Source organism: Cetorhinus maximus, chromosome 10 (assembly GCF_964194155.1).
Source record: "Cetorhinus maximus chromosome 10, sCetMax3.hap1.1, whole genome shotgun sequence".
Taxonomy (NCBI): Eukaryota; Metazoa; Chordata; class Chondrichthyes; order Lamniformes; family Cetorhinidae; genus Cetorhinus; species Cetorhinus maximus.
In genome coordinates this window covers 78,177,121-78,202,651 of record NC_135888.1, presented here as the reverse complement: position 1 = coordinate 78,202,651, position 25,531 = coordinate 78,177,121, and the positions used below count along the sequence as shown (strand labels likewise).

At 41.2% G+C, this 25,531-nt stretch overlaps 1 protein-coding gene across 3 annotated transcripts in view; it reads left to right on the top strand.

Annotated features, from left to right (window-relative positions):
* Positions 1–21,833, top strand: part of LOC144685777 (uncharacterized) — a 99,169-nt gene extending 77,336 nt beyond the window's left edge. For all 3 annotated transcript variants that reach the window (XM_078550643.1, XM_078550642.1, XM_078550645.1), the window contains 4 exons: positions 8,323–8,375; positions 9,099–9,196; positions 14,808–14,991; positions 16,879–21,833. In XM_078550643.1, the coding sequence (XP_078406769.1) occupies positions 8,323–8,375; positions 9,099–9,196; positions 14,808–14,991; positions 16,879–19,080 (2,537 nt within the window). In that variant the 3' untranslated portion in view covers positions 19,081–21,833. The remainder of the gene's footprint in view (positions 1–8,322; positions 8,376–9,098; positions 9,197–14,807; positions 14,992–16,878) is intronic.
* Positions 21,834–25,531: the final 3,698 nt, after the last annotated feature.

The following is a 25,531-nucleotide window of genomic DNA, read 5'->3' as shown; positions in this document are numbered from 1 at the left end:
CTTCTGCTGGGCAATTGCCCTGCAATTTGAACCATCTGAAAATATGATTCAACTATCAAACTATCACCTGCCTTACGGTGATAGTTACGCAGAAAATGTTAGAAAAATTAAAATCACTTCTAACTCCTGGGTAACTATAGCACTGACCACCACCCCATCCCACCCCTTCCATGGAACACCCCCTGAACACCTGACCCCATCCCCCATACTGACCACATCCACACTGACCACCCAACCCCCCCACCCCGTACTAGATTGACCATCTGACCACTCCCGTGTCCCCGCCCATTGACCAGCCCCCAATCCTGCTCACTTACTTTACAAACCTACCTCCTCCCTGGCTTGAAAGTGGCTGAACCTTTAAACTTACCTGCTTTAGGGCAGCCAGTGCCATAAAACAAGGGGCGTGGTTTCCTTACCTCTGATTCTGCAGCCTTCAACTGAAGGCCTCAGGAACCCGCTGAACTACATTGTCCTCGCCTGGCCTGAGTCAGAAGGTCGGGCGAGAAAGGATCGGCTAGATTTCCAGATAAGTAACTAGGAGCGGAGTGGCAATCTGACTCTAATTGCCACTCTGCAGAAGCTCAGGCCCTTGATGATTTCAAAAATATAAACACGATTGTAATCTGATACAAACACAGGAAGAAAGCATAGCTTTATTGTAATGTTTGCCGTTGCTCATCACCACATTAGCTTTAGAACAAGGTTGTTATGTTGCTTTCCATTGCCTGGTTCTGCCTAACTATTAAAGAATGGATAGGAATGAAGTAGGCTATTTGGTCCATTTAACTTACTCCATCATTTTTGTTAGTTTTGCCAACTCTTTTTAATCACAATTGTTAACTATTGCATCTACCTCCTTTTTAAACATTTCCGTTTGGACTTTGTGTCTATGAGAGAATGCATTCCATATTCTCTCAAACCTTTTTATAAGAACCTTTAATTCAGTCCCTCGAACCTGTTCTGCCATTCAGGCCTGATGGCTGCTCTGTCCTAACTCTCTTTATCAAACTTGACTCCATGGCCCTTAATACCCCTAGCTAATAAATAGCGCTAATCTCAGTTTTCAAATTTTTAAATGGTCTCGCATCTACTGTTCGTATGGAAGAGAGTTCCAGACTTCCACTGCCTTGAAAATTGTTGAGAAAAAAAGATACTTTGCCAAAGCTTTTTGTCTTGCACTCATCATGTCACAAATGCAAGAATGCCAAATTTCAAACGATCACCACAATTTATATTACAGGAAAAAAGCATGCTGATTGCAAGCTGACTCTCATTGGTCTAGGCGTGGCTATGGAAAATGCAACAGGGAACTATAGGCTCCCCAAGCTGCTCAGTAATTCAAAAAAGGCTCAAGGCTTGAACATATTCCTTTTGTTTGCAGAGAACTGATCCCTGCATATGAATGTATTTCACTTCTAGCAAGCGGGCCCTAACCATTTGGTCACCTTGGGAGCTTGACACAGAAATAGAGTGCATCAAAACTATCCTGCAGGACAAAGGCTATCCTGATCAGACCATTGTTCGCTGTGAATCATGTAAACTCACAAATGGGCCACAGGCTGCCACTTTCGGACCCGAAAGGTGCCCTATCTCAAATTACCCTGGAAAGGCAAAGTATCGCAAAAATTTGAACAACAGGTTAATCGAGCTGTTTAACACTGCTACAATGCAGTGGCTACGTGAATGGTATTTTCCACCAGCAGGAATACTGCCATCAGTCCAAAAATACATTCTGCTTACCACACAATTGAGCAAAGTCATGTACAAATTTCAGTGCCAGTGTGATGCCAGGTAGGCTGTACATCCCAGTGACTGGCTATTCAAATCAAGCAGCATATTCCTTCAGTTGTTTGTAATAGGCAATCATATATGTAATGGTAAACAACACCCTGCAATGATCCTATGGAATATCATGTCCAACTATTTGCCAATCTGACTAATTACTTTATACTTTTACTCTTTTCTACTTTGTAGTCACTTGCTATCTATTCTGCTACATGATCTCTGACTTTGCATGTTCTGACTTTAATCATGAGTCTGCACTATGGTACCTTATCAAAGAACACAAGAAGTAGGAGAAGGAGTGGACCATGCAGCTCATCGAGCCTGCTCCTCCATTCAATATGATCATGGCTGATCCTGGGCTTCAATTCCACTTTCCTGCCCACTCCCCATATCCCTTTATTCCCTGAGAGTCAAAAAATCTGTCTATCCTAACCTTAAATATAGTCAACAATGGAACCTTCACAACTCTCTGGAGTAGAGAATTCCAAAGATTCACAACCCTTTGAGTGAAAAAGTCTCCTGCGCTACCCATATTTATCCTTCCTGTTTCTTCTTCAATAATTCAGTAAGGTTCTTCAAGCATGAACTTCTCTTTTGGAGTGTACGGCAGCTGGTCTTTATTATACATTCAGGTTCTAGATGTTTTTCTTTTAAATCTTTGAGTAAGGATTTCACAATCTTTCCTGCCATGCCATTAAGCTAATGGATCTATAGTTCACCGGATTTGTTCTATGTGTTTTTTTAAGTATAGGAATCACATTGACTGTCTACCAGTCTTCTAGCACTATTCCCTTTTGCAATGGTTTTCTTTGTGTATATGATAGGACCTCTATAGTCTCTTCCCTAACTTCTGTCAAGATGCAGAAATGCAATCCATTTGGACAAGAGGTTTAATCCTTTCCAAGTTTGAATAGTTTGTTAATTATCTCCCCTATGGGCAAAAATTTTAGCTCGGTGGGCGGGCACATGCCTGACCCGCTCAAGCATAAACATAGAAAATAGGAGCAGGAGTAGGCCATTCGGCCCTTTGAGCCTGCTCCATCATTCATTATGATCATGGCTGATCCTCTATCTCAACGCCATATTCCCACTTTCACTCCATACCCTTTGATGCCCCTAATATCCAAAAAATTATCAATTTCTTTCTTGAATATACTCAGTGGCCTGGCCTCCTCAGCCTTCTGTGATAGAGAATTCCACAGGTCGACCACCCTCTGAATGAAGAAATCTTTCCTCATTTCAGTCCTAAATGGCCTACCCCATTTCCTGAGACTGTGGCCCCTGGTTCTAGACTCCCCAGCCAGGGGAAACATGCTCCCTGCATCTAGCCTGTCTAGCCCTGTTAGAATTTTATACATTGAAAAATAAATGACGTGCGATAATGTCGGGCGAGCATCTCGATGTCAACGCCCGTTCGTGTGATATTTCGGTTGATGGGCACGACAATTAAAAGGCCTGTTAAGGCAATTAACAAGGTTATTAACTTAAATTTTTCGCTGCCCACCCAACTTTATGGTTGGCGGGCAGGCGAAAAGGCCGAACAGCCTTCGCACTTTTTAGGAAACCTCATCCAAGGGCGGGATGAGGTTTCCTAAAGCAAATAAGAATAACATTTAATTAATAACATGTCCCTGCCCATGTGACAGAGCTGCCTCAAGGAGATGAAGAGTTTGAGAAAAAATGAAACGAAAAATGTAATAAAACATGTTCCCTCTTTCACAGGAGGGGACATGTTTTATTACATTTTTCATTTCTTATATTTTTTAAAAACTCCTCTTCTCCCTGAGGCAGCTCTGTACTGTGGAGATTGTCAAGTGGCACTCGCATGCATGCACGAAGCTTGCACTCGTCCCGCTCGCCCCTCTTCCCCTGCCTTAATTGGCCCGCCAGCAAGGAATCGCCTTCCGGCCTCAATCATGGGCGGTGGTTGGCTTCCCACCTACCCCCATCGAGCCCACCTGACAAAGGCAAAATTCTGCCCTATTTCTATCTTTAATATCTTTATATCTTCTAAAGTCACGCCAACCGTGTAAGTTTCTCTAGTAAATCCTAATATTTCTGCTGTCTCATTGTCATTGCCATTCGGCTTTTCTATGTTTCCCACTGCTCTTCTGTTCCTTGGCCAGTAAATTACTCTGTCTTAATTTCCTTGTTCCAGTCGCATCCCCCTAAAATCAGCTTTTTACAATTCATTAACTTTGTCTTTGTTTTACCTATATCCTTCTTGATCTTTATTTGAAACCTTATTATGTTGTGATAGCCATTGCCTAAACGCTCCCCTATGCATTCTTCTGTTATCTGCTCTGGTTCATTTCCTATTATCAGAACCAGTAATACTCTCGCTCTCGTTCGTTCGCGCGCTCTCTCTCTCTCGCGTTAGAATTTATTTTACATAGTGAGTAAGAAAGAAGTCCTCCGCACATTCTAAGACTCCATTCTCTGTACACCTTTTGCCCCCTATGGCCTTTACTCATTTCACAAAGTTCTTAAATATTTCTTCCTTAACCTCGTTTCCATTGAGGTTGTCTGTAATATATCCCTATTAGTGTGATCATTCCCTTATCTTTTATTTCATTCTGCATGGATTCTGTTTCCATTAGTTATGTTATTTTTTTTTGACTAATATTGTTATATCAAATTAGTACAGTTACTCCACAACCCCCTTCCTTCCCTATCCTTTCAGATTAGTTTTAATCTCCAATACCTAGTTGGCCTGTTCTTTTTGTAGCCTTGTTTTATTTATTCCTACTACATCTGGTTCTTCACTATAGACTATAGATTATTGCCTCTAGCTCTCCTATTTTCTTTTGGAGGCTGCGTACATTGTTGTATAGGTGATTTAATTTGTCTTTATTTTTACTTCATTTTTAAGCAGGTCCTTTTGTGCTCCTGATTAATAATTGTAATGTTACCCTGGTTCCATACCTTGATCTGACCTTCACTTTCATCTATTTCTTTTGTCATCACACTAATGTTATTTTTACCAGTTTTCTCCCTTCATCTTACCATTTAAAAAGCTATTGACATTCCTATTTATCCTTTCTGCTAATATATTGGTTTTAGCCCAGATCAAGTGGAGTCTGTCCCAGTAGTACAACTCCTTCCTGTTCCAGTATTGGCACTCGCGTCCCATGAAATAGAAACTCTCCTTCCTATACCTGGCCTTCAGCATAACATTTACCTTGCTGATCTCTGTATACCTATGTCAATTCCGTTTTTTGACTGCCTTCAGCTCCATGTGCCATGGTTAGCATTCTGGCTGTTTAGCCTGCAACCTGTATCCTTATATTTGTAGGCAGCTAGTACATTATACCTATTTGACATGACCAGTGTCTGCGGGACCATCTCCTCTCGGAACCCTGTTAACCTACTGACTAACAGTCACACATTCCCCTTCTTGCACCTGCGCTATTCTCTGGCAAAAGCAATCCAAACATTTCTCTCCCTCCCTTTGTATTGGAGTGCCTTTAACCTGCAATCCAACCAAGACTCTGTGCCGAGTGTCTCAAACCCGAGACGTTTATTGACAATGTGGAAATTGGGGATAATCTCGTTGTCCATGAATTTGCACATAGCACACTACCAAGACACATCCTGTGCTACCACCTCTAATATTTATTTATTTGTTAATTGGTAGTAATTTATGCCTGGTAGTAACAAGTCAGTTGAGGTCTAGTATTACAAAAGCAAAATACTGTGGATGCTGGAAATCTGAAACGAAAACAGAAAATGTTGCAAATACTCAGCAGGTCAGGCAGCATCTGTGGAGAGAAGAACAGAGTTAATGTTTCAGGCCTGATGAAAAGACAAGACCTGAAACATTAACTCTGTTTTTCACTCCAAAGATGCAGCCTGAAGTGTAGTATCAGTTAATCTGATGGATCAGTTTTTCTGTAATTTTGTTGAGCGGCCAGAAGCAAGTGGTGTGACTGGTGAGGACAAGAGTGTTCCAGAATGGGCTACTTCAGGTATTGTACTCCTGCCTAACTGCCTTGCAAGGTAGTTTTACCACATTGGGAACAACTTGGTTTCAATCACAGTAGTTGGACCAACCAAACCTGTCTACACCTGTCTTGGCAGTTAAACTGCTGATCCAATGCTTTTTGGCTGCTATTGGCATTAACATCTGTACCCATGATGTAGTATCATATTGACATCACCAAATGTTGTAGTATCATATTGACATCACCAAATGTTGTAGTATCATATTACACTCCAAAATAATTGGGGGAGGAGGAGAGCAATGTTGCATTATTTCTCTCCTGGTGTAAAATGAAGTTTGAAATAAAAAATAAACTGCTGGCGTAACTCAGCAGGCCTGGCAGCATCGAAGGTGAGAGGAAAGGAGTTAACCAAGGATGGGCAATAAATGCTGGCCCAGTTTTGTGTCCAATATGACCTTATTCGGAACTGGAAAACACAAAGTTTACTGTTTTCCAGCCAGGCTTATAACTGTGTGAGGTTTTTTTTCCTCTCTGCTTCATTGCTAGCTTAGAGATTGGACAGGTAATTGACCCTCAGGCCTCTGGTAGTGGGCACATGTTTAACAGCAGCCTGAACCGCTGCCCCTGCAGTGTTCAAGCTGTTGTCATACAAGACTTCCTGGTCTCCACATTGCAACTCCTGAACAGTGGAATGGCCAAAACTGGGAATTCAAAAGTACAGGAAAGCCCACGCATGACCCATGTCACATTACTCCCACACAGGCGAGGGTCCAAACTGGTGCAAGTCTAAAATGCAATCTGCCAATTAAATAAGTGTTTTTTAAAAAGAAACTACAATCAGACAGCTTCCATGCCATTGGGTTGTGGTGCTGCTGTGTCTAACAACATGAGGTTGCATTTTTTTTTTATTATTCATTCACGGGATGTGGGCTTCGCTGGCTAGGCCAGCATTTATTGCCCATTCCTAGCTGCCCTTGAGAAAGTGGTGGTGAGCTGCCTTCTTGAACCGCTGCAGTCCATGTGGTGTAGGTACACCCACAGTGCTGTTAGGGAGGGAGTTCCAGGATTTTGACCCAGCAAAAGTGAAGGAACGGCGATATATTTCCAAGTCAGGATGGTGAGTGGCTTGGAGGGGAACTTCCAGGTGTTGATGTTCCCATCTATCTGCTGCCCTTGTCCTAGGCAGTAGTGGTCGTGGGTTTGGAAGGTGCTGTCTAAGGTCATTGCTATACTTCAGCAAATGTAGCATACTTTCCTGTTTAACCCAGGTCAAAATTGGAAAATGGTGCAACACAAATTGTCACTAGATCCAGTTTGCTACATGACCGCTTCTGGCACCAAACATGATGTCATTCTTGGAACGAGCAGTTTCTAGAAATTTAAGGCTGCCCCTGCCCCGCCCCCTCTAACCCCTCCAGTTTCTTCACCACAGTGTTGCTTTCTCTTTACCTGAGTAACAAAACAGGTCAGGGGCAATATACATCAACTTGGATACCAGCACCGACAGAAAATACAGAATTGAACACACAAAATGAACTGTGTAAGCACTTGGCTACAATGTTCCCTCCAAACTCCATGGCTGAGTAACAAGCTGGGACGTTCTACACAGTGCCAGAAACAAGCTGTGCACATGCAACATTCCCTTTAAGGTACGTAAGTGCACAGCTTAAAGGGACTACACAGTGCAACAAACGGGCTGTGTAGAACAAAAAAATTAGAAAGAACAGTAATTGGAAAACAGAGTATTACAGATGCTGGAAATCTGGAATGGTGAGATGATGGTGTAGTGGTATTGTCACTGGATGAGTCATCTAGAGGCCCAGGCTGATGTGTGGCGTGAACATTACTTGCCGTTTAAGTGCCAGGCTATGACCATCTCCAACAAGAGAGAATCTAACCATCTCTCCTTGAAGTTCAATGGCATTGCCATCACTGAATACCCCACTATCAACATCCTGGGGGTTACCATTGACCAGAAACTGAACTCACCAGCCATATAAATACTGTGGTTACAAGAGCAGGTCAGAGGCTGGGAATTCTGAGGCAAGTAACTCACCTTCTGACTCCCCAAAGCCTGTGCACAATCTACAGGACACAAGTCAGGAGCGTGAGCTTGATTTATGTAGGAATTTCGAGTAGTGAAGTCATTTACCACAGCAGTCCACTAGAATTACCAACATTTGTATAGTTCTGTGTTCCTTTAGTTCTTTAAAATGATGATTAATGTTCAAAGTGCTTAGCGGGACATTTTTCCACTTGACTATTGAGTTATGTCAGGTATAATAAGTGAACTGAGTCACTTCCTCTTCTGCTCCCCCCAGCCAAGATAACCTAATTGATGCTCTTTTTCCACCCAAGCATCCTCTGTGATTCTTTTGGAGTTACGTAGCTGCAGCAGTGCTAATTATGTAAAACCTGGGGTTTTGCACTACAGCTGTCCAAATGCAGACAAACCCTCATGCTAGTGTTTAAATTCAAGGGGTGTATCTGGCAAGAGGTGCATCCCAAATGTAGTGGATAGTATTGAATTTGACATCATGTTTGAAAATCCATTGTTCACCCGCTCTGACATGTTTTCTTTTTTCATTAGTTGATCTGTTCATAATGTTTACTGTCACACAACGGCTTGGAGGATACGAGGCAGTAAGTATCCTTCCTCTTATTTTCTCAGGGCTGTTAAGACATATCCTTGTAACTAGTTTTGAAATAAATGGACCTTGGAACCCACTGACTCATTAGTATAATGAAGAAGCTGCTGAGTTCAGAAATTTGTGTTCACTTTGGAGGATCTCTCTGACACTCGCAATTCTCCACCCTTGCTTAAGATGGCTTTTCCCTGATGCATCAGTCCCCATGCCATTAAAGCATATTTCCTTAATGATTCTGACCACGTTGACCGTCAAATATGAATTCACCCTGAATCTTGCTTCTCTATTCTCTTTCCCTCCCTTCTTCCACAGTGTATTGGGCATTTCAAAGTAATGTGTCCTGTTTCTTTCAGCCTCCCTTGAAGTGTAAGGCACTTTCCCATAGTCTGACCTGCTTCAGTGTATTGAATTTGCCACAGTTGTGGTATTCGGTGAATTTGTTTCCTTCATTGGGTAGCTCATAACTGTGGGTTCAGAGAAATTATCCATTCTGCTCCAAGATCCTAAGGATTCTGTTTACATCCAAAACGGAAGGCGGGTTCAGCTGATGATCTCCCAATACTACACGTTAGGGTAGCACCGGTCGTATCTAACTCCCCCTTTGTCAGTATTTTGAGGAAAATGGAATTTAAATTTGAAAGCTATCAGTTGTGCAGCTTTTATTTTTTTTTTAAGCTAGCAGTGGCCTTTATTAAAAGGTCCTGACTTCTTGTTGCAGGTAACTGCCCGCCGGTTGTGGAAACATATCTATGATGAGCTGGGTGGTAACCCAGGGAGCACTAGCGCTGCCACTTGTACCAGGAGACACTACGAGAGGTAGAGTACATTGCATCTCACTGTCAGCCTGCACTCTTAAAATTCCAGCTATCTGTGAAACCTCCAACTTCTTCAGACAATGGACAGAATCTGTTATCAGATCAGTGGCTATTGCGCCGGAGCATAATGAGATGGTACGGAGTTGATAAAAGAAGTCATCAGCTACTGTCCTTTATCCTGGAACTTAGGTTTGTTATTTACCTAAGTGAAGGTGGTTCAGGTTGCCTGACTTTCATAAGTGACTGAAGTCAGGACCTGTTCCAGCTCTCACCTCTAGGAACAGGACCACAAACCATCAGCTGACAGGCGACCTAAATTGAGTTTCTGCAGTGTGAATTCAGTTCCTGGAACAGTGCATTAGAAAACTTTTGGGTTCAGCTGAAGAAAAGGTGCAGGCAACTTGTTTATAGGGATATTAGTTGTATATTGTGCTAGAATATGACCTTTCTCCTGTGGATTCAAAGCCAGTTCACAATATCAGGAGCCTAAGTGAATTGAACTGAGGCACTTCCAAGTTCCCAGCAAATTTGAGATCCATACTGAAATTTATTCAAATAAATGAAATTTAAAGAGGCACAATTTTGTATTAAGAAGGTTTTGGTAAGAAAAATTATGAAACACAATGATGTAGTTTGTACCTAAATGTGTCATTGTATTACTTGGATATGGCTTCATCCTGAAATGATGCTAAGTGGCTTAGTTGCTTTTCTTGACAACACACAAAGACTAAATCTTCTTAAAAGTAAGAGGTGAACCAAAGTGCAGGCCTTGCCTCATTGGTAGCACATTCATCTCTGAGTCAGAAGGCTGTAAGTTCAAGACCCTCTCTAAAGACTTAATCACATCTAGCTGGCAGTCCTGGTGCAGTGATGTGGAGTTCTTGCACTGCCGTAGTTGATGTCTTTCAGGTGCGACATTAAATCAAAGTTCTATAAACCTTCTCAGGTGAAGATGAAAGGTCCAATGCCACTATATGAAGAAGAGCAGTGGAGTTCTCCTGTTCTCTTGACCAACATTTATACTATGAACCAACATTACTAAAACAGATTGGCCCATATCTACTGGTCTCCGGTCGTCAGAGATGGAATGTACGACCCAAGGTGCGCGTCGGGACCCCATGGAAGTCTCAATATGCTGATCTCTGTGGGAATTGCCCAGACAGTTTGAACTTCAACAATCGATTCTCCTGCTCCCCGGGACCTTCCACAAAGTCTCCAAGTCTTGAGTTCCGACGTACTTACCTGGATAGTTACTCAGGAAATGTTAGACTGAAAAATCCTAGTCTAACTCCTAAGTAACTACGGAACTGAACCCGCCCCCAATCACTCTCACTGATTTCCTGCCCCCCAACTACCCCCGCCCCAACCTGACCACCCCTCCCGACTTGACCCAACTGCCCCCTCACCTACTACCTATCTCACCCACCTACCACCCTCCCCATTCATTCTTTCATTCACTAATATTTACACTGGCCATTTAAATTTACCTTATGTCAGCTGGTGCTGTAACAAGGGGGCGTGCCCAGTCTTCCCCTGATGCTACTCCGCTATGCCGGAGTTCTCCAGTGGACTGTATACTCCGCGTTTCCAGAGAAGCCAGGCTTGGAAGACTCGGCCAAAAATGTGGAGCTGCATCAGGGCACAGAAAAGTACCGTCAGGGCGGCAATCCGGAGGTGATTGCTGCTTTGTGGAAGATCTGGTCATTTTATCTTGTTGCTGTTATGGAATCTTGCTGCACTTGTCTACAGTAGTGCTTATGCACTTTTGAATGTCCCAAAGATATGAAAGACACAGTATTTATACAAGTTCTTTTTTCTTAGAGAGCCCCAAAAACGTGCTACTATCCTCTCAATGTGTTATTGCTTAAGTTCAGTAGTTATTGTTATTTACCTGACAACATCAAGGGCATTATTATGACAAATGTAGTGTAGGCTCACTCTGATGTTGCCATGAATTTTCTACCACTAACCAGTGAGAAATAAAACACACTTGCAGGACCTCAAGACACTCCTCAAAGTGTTTCATGACAAATGAAGTACTTCAGAGTGTAACTGCTGTTGTAATGGAAGAAAAGTTGCAGCAAATATGTTTAGAGCAAGGTCCCACCAACAGGAAAGAATAAATAATCAAATAATCTGTTTTAGTTATGTTGGTTGTGGGACAAATGCTGCGCAAGACTCCAGAGAGTACTCCTCTGTTCTTCTTCGAGTAGTGCCACCTGAGAGAGCAGACATTTAATGTCTTATCTGAAACACACCACCTCCGACAATGCAGCACACTCGTAACTGCATTTAAGGGCCAGCCGGGATTATAGTTTTAAGTCTCTGCAGTGGGTCTTGAACCCACAATCTTCTGATTCTGAGTCGAGGGCACTACAACTGAGTCAGGATGAATACGTTTTTTTTAAAAGGCAATTAAATAATTGCATGAAAAAATAGGGATGTTGAAGGACACAGGTAGCAAATAGCATAGTGGGTTAACTTGGCTGGCTTGTGATGGAAAATTGTTACAAATTTGAGCTGAATGTCCAGTTTCTACTTTAAATTCTGAGATTCTATTTTTAGAAAAATTAACTGTTGTTCATTGTAAACCTTCAGGTATGTAGAAGCATGTCCTGAAGAACTGGTTTCTAAAGGATTGCTCCAGTAAAATTATTATTCTTATTCCATTATTCATTCTAGTAAGGATATTACAGTGTTGTGAAGAAATTTTATTCTCTTCTGATGAGAGAAGATGGGATTGAGGAAGAGGTCGAGAGGAGAGAAGAGTGTGCTGTTTGGAGGGAGGGCAAGGGGAGACTGTGTGCTGTGTTTGGCCTGTGAATGAAGGGATAGAAGGGTGAGGAGGAGCCTGTGTACACACCACGGACAGATGCCTCTCTTATGCAGGCCAGGTGCAAGCGTAAAAAGATTTACTTTGAAGGTAACCTTGTCCAGATCAAGGAAAGCACAAATACTGATCCAAAGTTCACTGGGCTAGTGTTTCAGAGACCCAGGGTAATGCCCAGGTAACCTGGGTTCGAATCCCACCAGGCAGATGGTGAAATTTGAACTTAATAAAAATCTGGAATTAAAAGCCTGATGATGGCCATTTCTGATTGTTGTAAAAACCTATTTGGTTCACTAATGCCCTTTAGGAAAGGAAATCTGCTGTCCTTACCTGGCCTGAACTACATGTGACTCCAGACCCATCAGCAATGTGGTTGACTTCTGAACAAGGGCAATTCGGGATGGGCAATAAGTTGCTGGCCTAGCCAGCAACGCCCTCATCCCATGAACAAATAAAAAAAAAAACTCCTCTGAGCATGTTAGTTGGAAGTTAACTAGAAATCAACTTTGGAGCCTGATTTTGTATGATCTTTTTTTAAAATCTGGAGTATAATTTATTCTTTAATGAATTTCAGCTGTTAAGTCATTCTTGAAAAATTGTGTGGCAGCCAGTCAGGGCTACATGACAGGAATTGGAGGTGACTTCCTATATATTGACCTATTTTACTTTTAGCCCCCCCAACCACCACCACAAGGAACTGCGTAAGCTTTAATTGTACTCGCCATTGAATAGTGCAGATAATAGCTGGGACCACCCATAGTGAAAATCATCTTGACAGATGTGTAGCTTAGCTAAACCAAGATATATTAAATAGAGGAAAGGATGCCTCTGAGATGCTCAAACTCTGAACTGTGATGTGGAGTTGTGATTTACACAGGAGTGGCTTTGTGTCAAGCATGGCTTAAGGGCCTCACACAGGTACGAATAGTTTAAAAAATAATAACCACCACAAGGCATTTGATAAAGTGCCACATCAAAGGTTATTACGGAAAATAAAAGCTCATGGTATGGGATTAACATATTAGCATGGATAGAAGATTGGCTGGCTAACAGGAAGCAGAGTGTAGGCATAAATGGGTCTTTTTCAGGTTGACATTGTAACGAGTGATGTGCCACAGGGATCAGTGCTGAGACCTCAACTGTTTACAATTTATATAAATGACTTGGATGAAGGGTTGGATGGGATGATGGCCAAATTTGCTGATGGCACAAAGATAGGTAGGAAAGTAAGTTGTGAAGAGGACGTAAGGAAGCTACAAAAAGATATAGATAGGTTAAGTGAGTGTGCAAAGATCTGGCAAATTGAGTCTAATGTGGGAAAATATGAAATTGTCCATTTTGGCAGGAAGAATAAAAGAGAAGCACATTATCTAAATGGTGAGATGCAGAGGGATCTGGGTGTCTTAGTGCATGAATCGCAAAAGGCTAGTATGCAGGTACAGCAAGTAATTAGGAAAGCTAATAGAATGTTATCATTTATTCTGAGGGGAATTGAATACAAAAGTAGGGATGTTATGCTTCAGTTATACAGAACATTAGTGAGACCACATCTGGAGTACTGTGTACAGTGATGGTCATCTTATTTAAGGAAGGATGTAAATGTATTGGAAGCAGTTCAGAGAAGGTTTACCAGACTAATACCTTATTTGGGCGGGTTGTCTTATGAGGGAAGGATGGAAGGGCTAGTCTTGTATCCGCTGGAGTTTAGAAGAGTAAAAGGCTATTTGATTGAAATATAAGATCCTGAGGGGTCTTGACAGGATGGATGTGGAGAGGATATTTCCTCATGTGGGAGAATCTAGAACTTGGGGTCACCATTCAAAAATAAGGAGTTGACCATTTAAAATAGAGATGAGACAAAATTTTTCTCTGAGGGTCGTGAGCCTTTGGAAATCTTTTCCTGAAAAGGCAGTGGAAGCAGAGTCTTTGAATATTTTTGAGGCAGAGGTAGATAGATTCTTGGTAAGCAAGGGGGTGATAGGTTATCGGGGATAGGAGGGATACAGATTTGAGGTTGCTATTAGATCAGCCATGATATTATTAAATGGCGGAGCAGGCTTGATTGGCTGGAAAGCCTACTCCTGCTCCATGTTCGTATGTACCACATACCACCTAGTTCAGGGATGTTCAAGCCTTTTGCCTCTTGGCCATTTAATGGTATCCATGGAATCCGGGGACCATATATAATCCCTCTGTTCCCATTATTTTTTATATATTACATGTTGATACTGAGAGATCTTGAGTATTCTGAGTTAGGCGCTGAGGTTAATGCTATAAACAAAGGCCTTTCCAAATTTCCACCTTTCCATAACTGAAACATGGCAACCTTGTGAGTAGGATCAAGTTGCCTGTGCTTTTAGGGTCAAATTACAAGGGCTCAGCTTCAGCACCCCCTCCCTATCTAATAGTTCACAGGAATATTTATTGATTTGTCAGTGCCCCTCAGGCTCTGGTGTTATGTGACAGAAGAAATATTGGAGGGGTGAATTCTAACTAGGATGGCTCTAGCCCACACAATGAAACAAATAGAAATATGGGACTGAGTTAGGCATCAGGAGGGACCCTGGTATGCTGGACATAAATTTGACAGCTTCGACATTTGTTCATTCTCCTGAACCTGTATTGATCTCTCTAGAGAACCCATGAGCAAATTGACGATATTGTTTGTGACCTGCCTTGTGTGCAATTACTTCTGGAGATTGGTTTGGGGAAAGCTGTGAGAATGATGATTGAAGCTAACCTCGTCCAGCACAATGAGATGACTCATGCTGTTCCTCTGCAGGCTAATCCTTCCATATGAACGCTACCTCAAAGGGGAGGAGCACAAACCACTGCCACCAGCCAAGCCACGCAAGCACACTACAAGCACATCTGAGGACTCTGAGAAAGATGTGAAAACTAAAAACGGGGAGCTGAACTTGAAAGTGAAAAAACTTCAGGAATCGACTCAAATATTAGAGCAAGAGGTGAGGTCATTCTACTGGGTACCAATTTACAGTTGAGCTTGTGGTATACAATGCTTTTTCTTCAAGATCAAGAAGCTACCCTCACTCAATGTGGAAAAAGCTCTTGTGACCAGTGCTTAATACATCCTATACTATGCAGTTCAAGTCATTAGCAAAGCCCTTTTTCCAGAGGGACCCACAGAAGCCTCAGTATTATACTGCAGTAGTTTTTGTCAACCATTGTGCTGGTTTGTAATTGAATCAGAATGACATCTTGCAGCCTAGTTATTTAAAATCAGGAGGTGGATTTGCAGACATTTGATATGTACCATTTTCCTTGTGCCAGCTATGACCTGGCACAAGAAAGTGCCGGCAGTGTTATAAATGTATTTAGGCGACAAGCTAGTATCAGAGCGATCCCTGTTGTATGATATTGTATTTTTAGTTTATTTACTGTTTAGTTTTTTTTAAATTTCTTTCCTTTTCTAGACTCTCCTAAATTAGCTAAATCTCCTAGTTGCTGCTGTACCATTTACCACTAGGGGTGCACAATTTATACAGAAATTATAGCACACAAACCACTCTGTGTTGATGCTTATCCTCCACACGATCAGTAGTCCTAATCCCATGTGCTCGCTCTATTCCTGTATCCCGTTTAGTTCCCTTTCCTTCAACCATCAGCCTAACCTATTTTTAAACGTTCTTATTGTCTCTGCTTCAATCACAAGTAAAGCAGGTAGTGATTGCCCTGCCTGTTTTCTCTCTTTGCTCTGGGTAGTGCCTCCCTTTAGTTCTCCATATAGTGACATAGCTGAGATTGGGAATTTGCTGTGAGGAAAACTGGGCATGAATTCCTATTCTACCAGTATTTATTGCTAAGACCTGAATCTGTAGTACACGCTGTCAGCTGTTGTGTTTTGTTTGTAAAGTTCCCAAGCTGGAAGAAAGAGCAGCAGGCCTTTAGCGATGTGACTGATCCAGTTAGTGCACTTGTACAGCAGTTTCCTTCCTAATGTAAATGGATGTTTGGCAGTCAGATTGCTGACTCCTGTAGGAAAGCTCAGGGTAGAGAAACTGTCCAGCTGCAAAGCTGATTTCAAACCAACATAGAAGTCTTTTTGGTCCTTCCAAAATTTGCAAGGATAGCATCAAGTAGGAATAAATAGATGTTTGTTTGGTATATTAAACTTGGGAAATGGAATCTGAATTTGTAACTGTCTTTTAAATGTTGCAGAGTCTAGCCCCTCCCCTCTCACATTTTAAAACTTGTACTGAGTCAATGGGCAAATTCACAGTACTGAGCCATACTTAACAGGAGTGTCCCAGGCAAAGTTCACTCTAATTTCCCTTCATTGTGCATGGCCTGTTTGTTGCACTACACAGTCCCTTTAAGATTGCTGCACATATACAAGTCTTAAAGAGACTGCTTCTTGTACATGGCCTGTTTGTTCCCTGCATGGTAAGTTCTGGACTCTGCACCGTTGTACACTCAATGCAGCTTAAAGGGAATGTTGGTCCCAGGTTTTATTTACACATCTGTGCTTGTATTAGTTAATGTCAACTAGACACTGGTGATGGTGACACTAAAGTTAGCATCCATGTTTGTGGATTCCTGATTTGAATGGCTGCCCAGTTAGCTTCAGGTGGAAAGTACACAGTTGCGAAATTTGACTGGAACAGGATTGGATTGCAATGTAATGAGTTCAGAGTTGAACTCGCTGGTGACGGCCTGGACAGTCGGATGGTGAAGAGGCCATTTGAGCTGCATTGTGTGTCACTGTTTGTGCAATAGTGCCACAATGACAGTTAGTGTCTGGGCTAGAAAATTGGAGAGGGGTGGGGGAGGGGGTAATAAACTGAAGAGTGAAATAGGATAAAAAATGAAACCATTCTCTCTTCCCTTTTCAGGGTCATCTAGCAAGTGCTGAAAGATGCCAAGAAAAAAGCCAAAGGACTACCACTGCTCAACACGCAGGTACTCAGGGCAACCCCCAAGACAAACGGATACAAACTCTAAAATGTAAAAACCAAGATGATGGTGCATTGATTACAGGGGAATATCCCAGAAGCAAGACTTTCCCTGTTACAGGACTAGGAAAAGGTGAGACGTCTGAGATGGAAATACACCGATCACGTGAGCAAAAAGTAAAAAACCAGAAAAATAGAGAGTGTTCAAATGCAGGAAAATGCCAGAAGTCACCCCTGCAGCCTCAGGACTTGTCCAGTGGCCCCAGTGTTAAGCAAAGTCTGCACATTGGCACAGAGGGCAGTAAGTCTATCTTTCCATCTGCAATGTTCCAGCACCTTCACTCTGGTATACTGAGCTTCCAGTTACCTGAAGGCATTTCACCTCTTGATGTTCTTAAAAGCAGGCTGGGCTTGACCACATCCAAAGATGTATCTAGACCTGCTTTGCAGAGGACACTGAAGATGGAACGATCACAGAGCATCAAACAGGATAGCAAGGTGTATGGCAAAACTCGGAGCGAGAGTGAAACACAAAATGTTGCTGGACTTATCCCAGAAGACTCTGAATGTGATCCTCAAACAACAAAGAAGCTTGTTTTTGGACAAGTGAATGGAATTCGAATGGTGAAAGGGAATGTGTCTCCTCTACCCTTGTTAAGTAACTTGAATTCTGCCAAACATGTTACAGATTCCAGGGAAGAACGTGAAGTTAACCCAAGGCCAGTTGCATTTGAGGGGTTACTTGTGAATAGTGACCATGGAGATTCATTAAGTTGCCCGGTGAAGAGGGGCTTGGTGGAGGAAGGATTGAATTTAAGCAAGTCCATGGACAGCAGCTATATGTATGACCGTAAAGGACAACTGTGTGAAATTTTACCTCAGAATTTATCCAATAAACAGTCACCACTACAGATCGAGCCTTCAATGCAATATAGGGAACAGTCCTCTCCATTAAACCTCAGCAAGTCAAGTAGGAGTTCTCCAGGAAAGAGAACCGCAGATTTCATGGATGCACCAGTCTGTTTGTCACACAAGAGTGCTCCTCTTTATCTACTTCCTCAATCTTTGCAAAATATTTGTGAGAACAGGGAAAGCCATAACAAAAATGAACAGCCAACCAAGAAACTGAGATTGAACTCACGTTGCACGGAGGTGAGTGACCGGAGAAGAGATTCTATTCACTCAGATCATAGCTCTGGTGTGGAGTCACTTAGTTCATCACCCCTGAGCTTCAGTTCTGGAGTTGTGCCTGATGATCTACCCACGGACTTAAGTCTACCAAAATATCCTAAAATCCAGAAGCCAGATTATACTTCGACCAGTTCCGAGAGCACTCAAGACAAGAAAACAAGTTTGAGCTCCGAGGCAGCAGGCAAGCATCCTACAGATATATCCCAGCTGCCTTCCTTACCTGTTGCCTCTGAAACAATTAATACAACAGACAGCAGCCAAAGGTCTCCAGCACAAAGTGGGCCTCATGCACTGCTTGGGACAACCTTAATTTTAGACGGAAAAAAGAACTGTCAAGCGGAATTCCAAAAAAGCTCCATAAACAGACCATTTCCATCAAGTAGTATGGTATCGGTCAAGCAAAGCCTTCTTGCACACCGACTAGATGAGTCGAGAAAAGAGGCTGAAGAGCCAACTGGAAAGAAGTCACTGAACTCTCACTTAGATCAAGTCAGCCAAGAAGAAAAGCATGAAAGAGACCAAGAATTGAACCTGTCCAATCATCAGGCCTTATCCTCAGTGAGTCAAGCGGACAATAAGAAAGGAAAACAAACAAGCCCCTATCTCCTAGGAGGCTATCATCCAGAACTTCATAATATGGCAGAAAAATTTGGAGCACATTTTCAGTTGGTTGATTTGAATAAAAATTCTACGAAGACACGAAAGTCTGAACCGGTCATGGTGCCAGTATTAACCTCTGGTCTTCCTGTTTCACCCGTTATGGTTCCTGGCTCTGTGCAACATCGACAACTTCTTGCTTCCCATTCCCAGCAAATGTATAACCACCTCTTGCGAACTTCAATGCTACCTAATTTGTCTTACGATGAGGTAGTAATGCGCAGACTGTCTTCCAGCCCATCAACATTCTCTCCCTCCCACCTTTCTACAGTTTACCCTGAAAAGAGAATGTGAATGGCTTTGCCAATTAAGTTAAAGGTGGAACAAGTTATCACTCATGGATTTGCTAATGCTGAAATTCAGCTTGACAATATGCAAGGTTACACCTGCACTCACTTTTTTGCCTTTTGTGTCAGTGAGACTATGTGCTGTTAAAGTTACTTCCACCCTGCCAAACTCTCCAAATCTCTCTGAGCTATGCGTCAACTCTGGCCAAGAGGGAGGACCTCAAGCTATCTCTAGACCCTTGTCTTGCCACTCTGAGCAATTAGCAATGATCTCCATGAGAATGGTCTGATGGCAATGATGTGTCCTGATTTGTTTTTCTCTCCTCTCGCTGTTTGAAGAGGGATGGAGAGAGCGGTAGATCATTTGTCCTCCTCACAGCTCCTGTAGTAACATGGCTGAGAGTAGCAGGGTGGTGTAAGTCAAGCCTAGTTGCATTGAAGCTTGTCATAGGTGAAGGACGGGTAGCCATTCCAGGAGTGACTACTCTGGCTACTATTTGCCATTCTGATCAAGATAGCCGATGTTTTCTTTTAGCAGGGAAGCGCTTCCTTTGAAGCAGAAACTAAAACACTCAGAAATGGAATGATGCTACTGTTTAATACACATTCAGAATCTCTCAGAGAAAATTGGAGTTGTGCTCAGGGAGCATTTTGTATAATAAACTGCTGATACAGACTGACCCCAATAGAATTATAAAAGGTAGCTTAATTTTGATATTCGACTTCTACCTGTCATGGTCTTAAACACTAAAGGAGAGTGCAAAAGGCTCACATTTGTCACCGCTCCAGTGAGGGGCTTACTCATATATGAACAATGGACAAATCTTCAGAAAGATACTGTGAAGTAACAATGTTATAGTCCAAGGTGCTGCTTGAGGATCTATGAGAATAGGAGAGACCGCTTAAAACTCGGCAAGAAGGAATTTCCCTTGAGTGGGTCAGTCTCCTATCCTTTTGCTTGCCCTTGTTTCTGTCCAGCTTAAAGAGAAACTTGCGAAGTGGGTTTTCTGTTTAGTTGGAATGCCTGTAATTGCACACATTTGACTACTAAATACTGTGGAACTCTGATGAGGTCAATTCCAATTTGCCAAAGATGAAAACTTGACCTTAACCAGAAACTGATCTTATCAGGGATACTCCTCCAATTCTGAACATCCTTTGCCTCATCTAGTTTCCTTTACATATTGATTGTATATGTGAACAGTGTAGGGATGTTTCTTAATGAAAGCATGTTTCTTTTTGTTGGCTTGCCTGAGTTATATTCAAAGTTTTGTTTTTAATGTGCTTATCCTTTTGAAAATAATACTCTTGTTTCCAGAATATATCTATAGATTGTGTGCAGATTATGTTGAATCATTCTGTAATGTATTGATGACAAACAAAACATGAGACAGGTCCATTACATTTTAAAAAAATACTATTTCTCTTTGTAAAGAGACCTCAGGACTTGACTTGCAAGACAGAAAGTGCACTGGGTCAGTTTGGAGGAATAGAACAAAGTAGCAGCAGAGTCTTGTTACCTCTGTAGCAGTAATATTTTTACACAAAGGTGATCTGATTGCACCTCTTGAGACTATTTAAAAACTATATTTGCTACGAATATGGATTCAATAAATTAGACATAAGACACTGCCTCCCACATTCTGAAATAGTCTTATGCAATTTCTGTTTTGACACATATTAATTTTTTTTCTTAAGCTAATGCAGCCGCTTTAAATAACTGACTTTAAACTATAGTCTCTAAATGTTTGTATTATTTCTAGTACTGACTTTAGTGTAAATTAATCCCTGTAAACTCTGGCAATGGAGGTAATAATAATTTCCTCAGGTACTTACAGCTCATTGCACCTATTAAAATGATTACAACAAAACAGTTCATCATCATCTCCATTGTCGGAAGGTCCAGCTTACCTGGCACTATGAGGTATCTCAGGCGTACCTTGAGAACTGTACTTCCAAATGGTTACAGTGACCTAAAAGAGGATAGCAGCAGAATTTTGAAACACAGTTGTCTTATTTGACTAAATAATTTTTAATTGCCTTCAGCTTATTGGGTAAGGAACAGCTAATTAAGAAGCTTTGTAAATGTGCTGGAAGATAATTTTGAAGTTCAGCTTTTTCAGACCAGCAAAATGGATGCACTCTGGAGACCTTGAAAAGAGAAAACTAAAGAGGAGATTATGGACATAAGAAAATGCTCACCTACATCTCTTTTGTCCTACCCAGATATCTCCAGTTACAAGTACTGTATGTTTAGCTGAAAATAGCCAGCTATACTGTGTGGATCTTGTTTGACTAACCTTGTCTTGCTTAAAGACATGAGGGATCAAAGTTAATAATTTAAACTATAGACTTTTACGCTCGTATATACAAATGATACTAGAATCTCCTCAGCAAGATGTTTGCAGTTGCAGATCACATTAATCCACCAGCTTTCTTTTCCCAGAATTTCTGTTGTACACGCTTTGAAAGTTATCAAGTGTACATAATTATGAACACTCTATAAGAGCTCATTAGATGTATTACCCAGTTACAAACTTGGGCTGAGATTCTGAAAAAGAAAACCACATTGAAATGGTCACTAACATTTTCATATTTATTTTGTGATAACTTTTTCAGAGTTATTTTAAAAAGTTAACTGTATTCTTTGTTGAGTGGTTAAGTTTTCCTTTCCTGATTTAGGAATCATTTCTGTTGAATAATTACTGATTTTGCTTTTAGGTTGAATGCTAGTTTTTATATATTAAAAAAAAAGTTTTAAAACTCAAGTTTTTATTTGTCATAGTCATTCCTGTGATCCAACCACCTTTCCCCCTCACCTCCCCCCCCCCTCGAATCATCTGTCCTCCCTCTTTTCAACCCAAATAACAAAAGAGGTCCAGAAAGTTAGAGCCCTTTGCACAATAAAGGCCTCAGCACTAGAATCCTGATTAATGAGGTGAATTGTGTTGACCAAAAAGCACTAATGGGTACAGTTTGAAAGCTCAGCTTTTAATGTTACCAATACCATTGAACTAGTTGAACAGGCTGACTGATGGGTTTGATGCTCCAAGTTTTTACCCATTACCCTGCAAAAGTTCTCATTCCCAATTATTCTAACCAAAATCCCCTTATGTTTTGCGGTGTTTTTGAATTGGAAAAAGCATTATCTTCATGCTTTCAGGAGCAGATGTAAATAAGAAATTGGCAAAAGAAAATAATAACAAGAATGGATCCTGCAAAAACCAGCACCTTGTGCCATTTGAACTTCCTCTGTCACCCCTAACTCATAGAGCTCTTAGTAAGTGTAGAAATGTCCCACTGTAAGCAAATGAGCAATCTGAGAATGGCTTCAAAGCTATTTTCTTGAACACTGTCCTGTTCCCAAATTAAATGGAACTTTATCCTTTTGAGTGCTATCTTAGTTTTCATGATCCCCAATGCCACCTCTTGCAGGTAGAAAGGGCAAGTCTCTACATAACAGTGGCACTTGTCCAGTCAACTTTAGGTAGGTGTTAACTCGAGCATTATAGGTGGCTGCTTGAGCACCTTTATTGGGAGAGTCCAGTTGGATTAGCTTTGACTCTTATTTTATCATAGTGTGTTGCAGTTAAATACATACTCCCTGCAGCTTTTCTCAATGGTATGCAAGATTGTTGTAATAAAGGAATGTATCTATTCGACTACTGAGTGCTGGACAATAAATCTGTATTTTATTTTCCATTGAATAGGTAGCTTGGACCATTGCAGCATGTGCAGGAAGCATAGTAAGGGATAGAGCCATTGAGTTTGTAGCATAAGAGAGTCAGACTTGTTACAGTTTGTACAAATAATGTCTGTAGCAGAGCAAGAGTTGCCTGCGTTACCGTCTGTGTGATAATCATACCTTTCCAACCCATTGTTCACTTGTGACACTTTGTAAAGAAAATCTAGACAGTTTGCTTTTTGCATGTAAATATGCTATAAACTGCCAGATGCTTTAAGCACAGGAATTCTTTCTGTATATAGCTACTTGTGACCAAGTATATGTGCATGTGTTATTAATGCTATGTTTCTGAACTTAAAAGACAATAATGCACACAGTTTATAAAACATGTAAAGTCCCAGCCTGTGAACAGAAGCCCAGTTATTCAAAATGTTGCTGCTGCATTTGACAGCTTGAAGTGTGTTGGATTTTGAGTTTGGTTTGCCTCCCTCTCAGTGCTCCATCAAAAATGTGGATGAAAGTTCTGTTATGTGAAGAGTAATTAACACAATGTAATTGAATCCAGTCCAACCCAACCTCACCCTATCCAAATCGCCCATGGTTCTTTGTAAGAATAGCTGCTTTGAAGAAATGTAATAATTTGTGCCCCATTTTGCTTAATATAAAGTTTTACTCTCTTGTCCTACCTCATCCCTCCAGATTCTAAATGTGTAATTTTAATCAGTCAGGAATGTAGCTGCCTAACGACAGCAGTTTCCAGTAAAGTGCATTGAATATGTCCTGTTTGTCCAGGACCAGTACAGTATATAACCTTGATAAAATCTATTTGTATCTTTCGATTGAAAATCCTGATCCACTACATGTTACATGGGCTAGACTGGCCGATGGACATTATAATGCTCGTAACCTGTCCCTGTGAGCTCAAGCCCAACACCCAGCACTTCCTCACATTTGATACTGCCCCAGTTATCCTTAGTAGTTAATAGCTCTCTGCTTTGGGTGCTCGGTTTGATGACTTCTAGTACTAAAGCCATATACTACTTCAGACTGTACATCAAGTGAGCCCTTTTAGGTTTCTATGAAGTTAGATGGATTGAAATAAACAACACAAGTCCACAGTTTACTTGATTTCTTGCTCCTCATCCTGGCTGTTTCTCAGTCACTTTGCAACACTTGCTCTTTTGTCTGGAGCTATGACAGGTTAGTCTGGGAGTTGGGGTCTAAAGTTTGTCATTTGAACTTGTGGGTCTCTAAATAGAATCTCCGAGGCTACCGCTTTTGACCCAAAGCATCTGTTTCTCATACAAATCTAAGATCTTATTTTTGTCACAGTGCGGTTGATTTTTATGGGGTTATTTGTGGACTCTTGTCTGTATGGCTATGGCACACCACAGTGGGAGCCCAGCAACCTCCAGTAACTTACTTTGCATATCAAGACCATCTTCAGGGGAGGGGAACCATTGACATGTTACTGGTGTTAGACCCATCAGTGTTTCCCAAATAATAAACACGCTTTTAGAATACACAAATGTACTATTGGAATGGATCTTTCCCAGCATCTATCAAATGTGACAGTGAATCTGCACTTCCAAAAACTGCAATTAACAATATTTACTTTGTGGAAGCATGTATTAGATTTTTGAAGTAACCCTTTGGTCACACTGGATTGGGGAATACTGTGGTATGTAATTGCTCTGTACTGTGGATTAAAAAGTGCTGTTTTTGTTTTTAAAAAAATTGCTGTTGAATGCACTGTTTCAGAAATCTTGACATTTCCCTTTTAAGCAATTTTCAAACAAAGAAGTGTACTGTATATAATGGGACCATATATGGAATAAAGTATCCTTTGGAGCATTGTCTTACTCCCTTCTGAAACTTCAAAGTATTTTTGTATAATATTCTGATAGTTTGAATGAATCATTGTTTGCTTATATTTTCACACTACGTTATACGAAGATAACTACTTTTTGATTTAAAAAAATTACAATTAGATTACTAACTGATTTTTTTTGTATGATTTTCAGTATATTGCAATCGTAATAAAGAATTCACAAAGTTTCTTTGTTTCTTTCCAATTGAATCTTTATCCTTTACAGAAACTCACTGGAAAACTCTGCTTTCTTTCAAAACAGTTTTGCTTTCTGTGGAATTGACCCCAAATCGTCTATGGTTGACATGTGGGCGTTAAGAGTGTTGTATGAAATACTAAGCTCTGATGAATTGGGAGCATGACTTTGACAATAATTGGCAAATTGTTTCTTGCACTGATACCCTTCACCTTGATGAGCACTAAATTAAACTGAAGATATTTAGTACATTCTTTGTATGCTGCTGAAGATGCTAATTCTTGCTTGGGTGCTGGCAACTTCTTGACTTGCTTATGTGGGAATTCTTCATTTTGGAGCTTAGGGTCAGGCAATAATGTAACCATGGGTGGCAGTGTTGTCTAATTCTGTCCTTGCCTGAAGTCCATATACACACTTTTCACCAGGTGTCACAGGTAGCAGTTATGAATGGGAGTTCTAATTGCAGTTTTTCCCATTGCCTAGCTGGAGCCACTTGAGGCTAGCAATGGCAAATTCAACTGCTACCTTGGCTTGGGCTCTCTTAGGGAAGTGCACTTGTAATTGCTGGGCTCTGCGCTTCAATACTACACCAGGCAATACATTTACCAACTTGCTCATCATGGGAGCTATATAATCTGATTTTAAACTGCCCTGTTGGTGGAAAGTGACTAATGAAATGTTTGAGTTGAGCAATTTCCCAAGGAATT